Source organism: Priapulus caudatus, unplaced genomic scaffold, assembly GCF_000485595.1.
Source record: "Priapulus caudatus unplaced genomic scaffold, Priapulus_caudatus-5.0.1 Scaffold120, whole genome shotgun sequence".
NCBI classification, from domain to species: domain Eukaryota; kingdom Metazoa; phylum Priapulida; class Priapulimorpha; order Priapulimorphida; family Priapulidae; genus Priapulus; species Priapulus caudatus.
The window spans coordinates 292862-299893 of NW_014577181.1; the positions used below are offsets into that span (position 1 = coordinate 292862).

At 38.5% G+C, this 7032-nt stretch overlaps 1 protein-coding gene across 2 annotated transcripts in view; it reads right to left on the reverse strand.

Annotated features, from left to right (window-relative positions):
• LOC106805614 (uncharacterized protein ZK1073.1-like) overlaps nt 1-7032 on the reverse strand; it is a 47691-nt gene that overhangs the window by 17075 nt on the left and 23584 nt on the right. For both annotated transcript variants that reach the window (XM_014807298.1, XM_014807299.1), the window contains exons 2-7: nt 5169-5219; nt 3684-3741; nt 3332-3449; nt 1880-2003; nt 1482-1568; nt 1083-1160 (exon numbers count right to left, since the gene is read on the reverse strand). In XM_014807298.1, the coding sequence (XP_014662784.1) occupies nt 1083-1160; nt 1482-1568; nt 1880-2003; nt 3332-3449; nt 3684-3741; nt 5169-5219 (516 nt within the window). The remainder of the gene's footprint in view (nt 1-1082; nt 1161-1481; nt 1569-1879; nt 2004-3331; nt 3450-3683; nt 3742-5168; nt 5220-7032) is intronic.

The following is a 7032-nucleotide window of genomic DNA, read 5'->3' on the forward strand; positions in this document are numbered from 1 at the left end:
TGACCTAATGGATAGAGTGGAAAACTTTTTTGTTACAGCGCTGACCTACCATTTTTATCACTTTATTGAAAGGACTATGAAATGCGCTTTCCACTGACATGCGAAGAGTAATTAAGTGTTTGATAACCTTTTGACCCTCAAGAGGATGGTTAAACATGGATTTGTTGACTGTTAACAAAGGACTGAACTGTGTTTGATGGTACTTGTGCTGAGAGGGTCTTTGTCCCCCAGGGTACTGCCGGAACGTAACCTGGGTACGGTCCGGTATACCGGAACGTACCCTGGTAACTATTTGATATGGTTAGGGTTAAGGTTAGGATTAGGGTTAGGGTTAGGGAGTAGGCGTAGGCGACTCCCTAGACTCGTTAGTGGAGTAGGCGAGGTACGGTCCGGCATATTAGATAGTACCAGGGTACGTTCCGGCAGTACCCTGGGGGACATAGACCCTCTCAGCACAATTAAGTACCATCTAACACAGTTCAGTCCTTTGTTAACAGTCAACAAATCCATGTTTAACCATCCTCTTGAGGGTCAAACGGTTATCAGACACTTACTCTGCGCACGTCAGTGGAAAGCGCATTTCATGGTCCTTTCAATAAATTGATAAAAATGGTAGGTCAGCGCTGTAACAAAAAAGTTTTCCACTCTACCCATTAGGCCATGTCCTCAGAAAATGTCTGATATCTGACCTTTCCCCCACTGCCCAATGACCTGTGACCTCCAATTTCGCACTGGTGATGGGTTTCCTGCCCATCACACTATACACCAAATATTAAGAGCATAGGTCGAGCCGTTCAGATTTGTGCTGTAATTCCGTATTTCCTCCTATACCTTAAGTTAAGGGGGAAATATTCCCCCTCCGTTGACACATCTTGACCTTTGACCCTTGACCCCCAAATTGGTCATCCCGAGTCCTTTTCACGATCCCCCCCGATGTCCCGAATATCGTGACTGTACGTCGAGCGGTTAAGATTTGTGCCCAACTGTAGGACGGACGCACGAACGGACGCACGGACGGACAATCATGCAATTCTACAAGCTGCAGAACAGTCTTCTCGACTGTCGTACGGACTCTTGCTTACCTCGCCAAACTTGTGGAACACCAAGTAATCTTCTGCTGTGGGCTTCAACTGTCCTGACTTTAGCGTGCTTCCTATCAGCTGGAAGAGATGCAAGCATGTGTTATGCAGAGAATGTGAATACTGTCTTGCCTACAGATAAACTTTAAAACAAATGGTTACGTACATCAAAGAAATCCATTGATTTCCATCATTGATTTTTAATAATATATTAGCATCGTCCCTGGACAAAACACGATGTAGTTATCACATTAAGGTAACTCGATCTTTAGGTCACTTGAACATAGATTGAAACGGGAGTTGCCAGACCAGTTTATGCTCCTGAACTTTTGTAACTGTCTATGGCTGAATGAATTTCGTGCTAGTAAAAACTTATAGGAATGATATATAATGACTAAATACCTTGTCTTTCATATACTCCATCAGTCCTGCCTTGGTGGACGTGGGATGCATTAGAATTATTCCGAGACAGCGCTTTGGATGCACGAGCTGAAAGACAGTAGCTGTCATTACAAATGCATTTTTCTCCACACCCCAAAGTTCACTCTAGTATCTATGTTTTCTTAGATAGCTAAATAAATCCACTATCATAGCATGTATAACAGTCATGTATAATGTAACTACATGTATAACTGTCACGTATACTGTCACTAAATATTTTACTGTCACATATAACGTCACTAAATGCATAACTGTCCCGTATATAACGTCACTAAATGTATAGCTGTTTGTTACGTATGCCTTTAAATGAATAAATGTCACGCATAACCTCACTACATGTGTAAGTATGAAGGACTAACAGCGAATCGAGCAAGGATGTTGGCTCCTGTTCCATCACCAAATCCAACAACGTAGGTGATTCGTAGCTGGTCGAGCACACACACCAGCTCGTTACCAAGCTGATCCATGGTCGGAAACTTGAAGCTGTAATAAAGGTACAGATGCAGCAGTTAATTACCAACTCTTCAGAGAGTCGTCAACTCTTCTCACGTTACCATCACCCTGATTATTGCAATCCCCGTGATATACATATGCCATATAGATACCCCTACGGAGTTGCTCTATTCCTATTTGGACCTGAGAGTTATATAAATCCATAAAAATCTAACCATGGTATCTAGAGAAACACAGGAGGATTGATTCAGTATGTAAAACCAGGTGACCAGTGAATTAATGCAGTACATGCAGAGATATGTAACTGCTCTGTATTTTGAATTGCAACACCTTTGACTGAAATATTCATTATCATAACGTCTTTCACTGCTATTTGAAGCTGAATGGTATTGCACTGCTATTGCTATCTGAATAGCAACGTACTCATTGCTATAATATTCCTCACTGCAATATTGCCAATTAATATCACAGTAATATCATTCACCGCAGTACTCATTAACATAACTTTCCTAACAGCAATATTGCCAAATGAAACGTGGTTTAGAAGAATATTCTACGTTTTGATATCCCACAATGCACGTAGGATCCTCACTGCAGTATCACTATGGCAAGAACCCTAAACGAACTATTCGTTAGCTGCCAAAGCAATCATGGCAATTCAAAGCAGACGTGTGATCGACATTCTGTGACATGTTACACTGGAATTCTGTTACAGGCCTTACCAATGAAGTATACTTGACAGTGAGCTAAGCAGCCACACCGCATATATAGCACCCTTTTACGGATGAAGTACTTCTTATGTCTTGTAAGAAATTCTCAAAGAACTTACTTGACTACTGGTTATAAGAAGTTATTATGAAGAGAAATGTGACTAGACATAATGATAGGAAACAGACTAGTGACTACAAATGACCCTGTGGAAGAGAAATTACCACTGTAACCAGGATTTTTATAATACATGGGAATTCACAAGATAACGGCGTATGTGTCAGCCCACATATTATCATACAATACTTTGCTAGTGGAAATGATGGAGACAAGTCTATGGACAGATTAGCTTTGAGCTAATGCACTTGAGCAATAGTTATATTCAAAGACGTTTCAAGACGAATGAAATTAAAATAAGTTCCCATGAAATGATGCTTCAACACACTCCCATTACTGTACACATGAAATCGTAAGAATTTTCGTTTATCTGCAACATGCTAAAACGCCCTAGTGTAGGAAATCCAAAGTAAGTATGGTTTGACTCTACTATGCAGAGTACAGATCAGGTGAACGAAGGGTAATGGAGAGACAGATATATATAGCCACAGTTTGGGATTGAGTATCACTATGATGTCACAACGATTGCATACGTCTCAGGTAGGTCCTCAGCGCCATCCACCTGGCCAGGCAGCACAACATGTACTATTGTCGAGCGTGAGCAAATCTCTGACATAGATGGATGCGAAAGGAAGGCGTGGAAGCTTAGGTCTGCAAGAATGTAAAAGCAATAACGAGTTATGCATCGACCTAATTACACGGCATTTGCCATGAAGTGGGTTTCTTACAGCAACGAGATAGTGATTAAAGATTGATGTCACGACAAGAATGAATAAATGACCCGAACTGATCGGTATTAGATAGCCTGGATCATTTGAAGTCGGTTGCACAGTACAGTACAGATACTACTAAGGTGGACACTGGGTAGACACTTAAGATACGTACGGTTTGACCCCATGTCATGCACTGTGAGGATAACAGTCTTCTTCGCTGCGAGGTTCCCCTAGAAGCATACATTATACATGTTTACTAACAAAAAATGCATCTATGCCCTACCATGAACCCATGAATGCATATATACATTCATAGGTAACTGCAACTACTTGTTAAGTTTCAATACATTTTAGACTAATTAATATAGACGTGAAAGGTTACAGCCACTAGAAACTCTACACATGCTCGTTTTTATGCAGCCCCAACACGCTCGTTATTGTTGTTGCACCAATAAACAAGCTAAGGGGTTATGTAAGCACATCAACAAAGCACTACAGGCTTTTACGAACTGTTATTTCAATATTACTTGACTCGATTGCCTTAATTTATCTGATTAATGTACATTTTTAAACTACTAAATTTTTTAATGAGGTAGTAAAGCAGGTGAACTGTAGTCTCATATACACGCACAAGCTCAGTGAATACATGTTGGACACATGTTGACAGTAGATAGACCAGTGTTGTAGTGGTAAATTATTTTTTGGGTACACTCCCTTATACTGATAGCTCAATCCTCAAAGCAACAAGCCAACGACGAGGCGCTGCGCCGTGGTGGTGATTCACAAACACAGTGCCCCCCCCCAGTGATCCAACCCTGACCAGATCAAAATTACAAAGAAACAAACACAAACAAATCATCTTTCACAATAAATATCACCACAAAATTTCAATGTAAGGTTTTACAAAAGGCATCAAAATTTGAAGCATTGGTGAGTCATATCTTCAGACCAATCCTTCCATAAGCCCTATATGTCTAAATTTACCAAGACACAAAATAATCCAAAAATGATCAAGTCGGTGTCATAGTATTGATTTTCTAGTTCTAGTGTCTGCAATACTCATCAAATGTAATATAATTATAATGATAATGATAAGGTAATTTAATTGTTTATACAGATTTTTATAAGACACACTGTCATAGACCTCCAAATGTTTTGTTTGGTAAAGAGGCAATGTACAAGTAGACCATATCCTTACTCATTTCGTACATTTTGTTGTGTATCTTGAACAAAATATTCATGAAGATACATACACAGTGTTAATAACATTCACTTTTTTACTTTTGTATGTGTAATTTTGATTATTAAACACAACAAACTGTTTAACAATTAACTATAATTCAGGTGTGATTTTTGAGACCTGACTTAGTTTTAGAAGTGAAAATACAAGTATAGTAAGTTTGCAGTTCATAATTCGACTAGAGTCTACTAGATAAATCTACTACTACTAGAGTCTACATTTAACTTTTTGTATTTATAGCCTAATTATTTTTTTTAGGTATACGTGCGTATACCCAAAAATGTCCTTTTTTTTAAGTATACGGCGTATACATAAGTACCCTCCACTACATCACTGAGATAGACATGTTTTAACAAGAGCTAAAAATACAAACTGAAACTATTATTACTATTAGCGGTTGATGTTAGCATCACTTACCTGAACGTACACGTCAACATTGCCACAAGATTCCGTGGCAATGACATGGTGCTGCAACATCAATAAAAAATCTGTTTAGACATGAGACATAGAAATTAAAAGTTAATGTTTAAATTTGAATGTAAGTTTACAATACCAGCATAACAGTGTACCAAATATGGGGTTTCACATGATATATGTGTCAGGAAATGGTATAAGATGAATGAAGGAAATCCCCATTACACTATATGGGTACGCATCCTAGAACAAAAATATCAGAATCTGCAATTAAAATGTAAAATAATTTAGTAATTGTACCACTAATATTACCCACTAACAATTAATATGTTTAGAATTATTTTTGTTTCGGGTTTTAGTTCTATATGATCAGAACAAATATTATTTTTAACGTTATCAGAATCGCCATTCAATTGTTTTTTTTTGTAAATCGATAAGATGTTCGATAAGGGAACTCAATTGAGCTCGCACACATCTTACATGAGGGTCATATTTACACAGAGTGATATATGTGTTTAGCAGCTGGATGTGTACGCTCAAGTTCATATAACGGTAAATACCAGCAGGTTAGCGGAGGTTAAGTAGGACCAAACTATCTCGACTACAGACAGCTATATATACATAGTGGCGAATTTACAACACGGCTGGAGAGTATATCTGATGCACTGACTGCGCGCGAAATATGAAACAAATCAATATTAGGACTACGTAGCAATAACCCACATTTCAGATATAAACATACCATGTTTTGGTCGCGATGGAACCCAGGCAACGCCGGGTCCCGCAATAGTCGCATACTAATGCGTGAGCTGAATCACACACACACACATCCACAGCGGTCAGCGGATGGTCTGTAGTTTTAGAAGATGACAATGATTATATATAGACGATATTCTAGGAATTGGAGATTATAAAACAGTAAAAAAACCGCTCAGTTAGGCTCCAGATTAGCTGAATAAAAAAGATGAGAATTTAATATGAACAAAACAAATACAATGGTTATAAAATTCACAAACAAAGAAAAGATAGAGAAGGAGATAATAATACTAATAGGCAACCAAGTAATCAAGTAATAAAAAAATGCAACAAATATTCATACCTAGGGGATTTAATTAATGATATAGGAGGTTATAACGATATGATAAGAGTTCGAACTGAAAAATGTAAGTTCATGATGAGGGAAATATTATCATGGGCAGAAGAGCAAAAATTCCAAAATGATGGAAATCATACTATAGAAGCAAGAGTGAAATTATAGGAATACACAGTTTTACCTTCCTTCCTAAATAACGGTGAAACATGGACTAACTTAAATAAGGAAGAAGTAAAAATAGCTGACTCTCGAACCATGGTACACCTGAATTTGTTACTGTTCACCCAGGTTTTCAGACGTACAAGTCTTAAAATGAAAAGTAAAAGTCTAAAAGTCTAAAAGTGAAAATCAAAAGTTTAAGTCTAAGTAAAGCTCTAAAAGTGAGGAAATCACGAGCGAGGATTTTGACAGTGACGTCATTCCAACCTCTGTCGTGCAGTGTGCATTGTTTTGCTAAAATGTTCGATGAATGACGCACTCGTTCACTTCCGATAGCGAGTGAAAATGCCGAAAATTTTCCTCTTCGATGCAAAATGCACCGGCCGGGCATTTTATTATTTACGAAAAGTAAACAGGCTGGCGAAAGACAGTAGGTACAGGAACTGGTCACGTCGGTGACGCCCCATTCATGTCCATCAACGAAGAAGGCGGGGCTTATTCTGATTACGGAGATGCGAAAATGCAACAGAAGGACGTAGCGCAGTGCGCTAAACAGCGTGTTATTTTCGTTTTTGTGGCAAACTCTATCGTAGCTAGGAAACCGTTCTAACATAG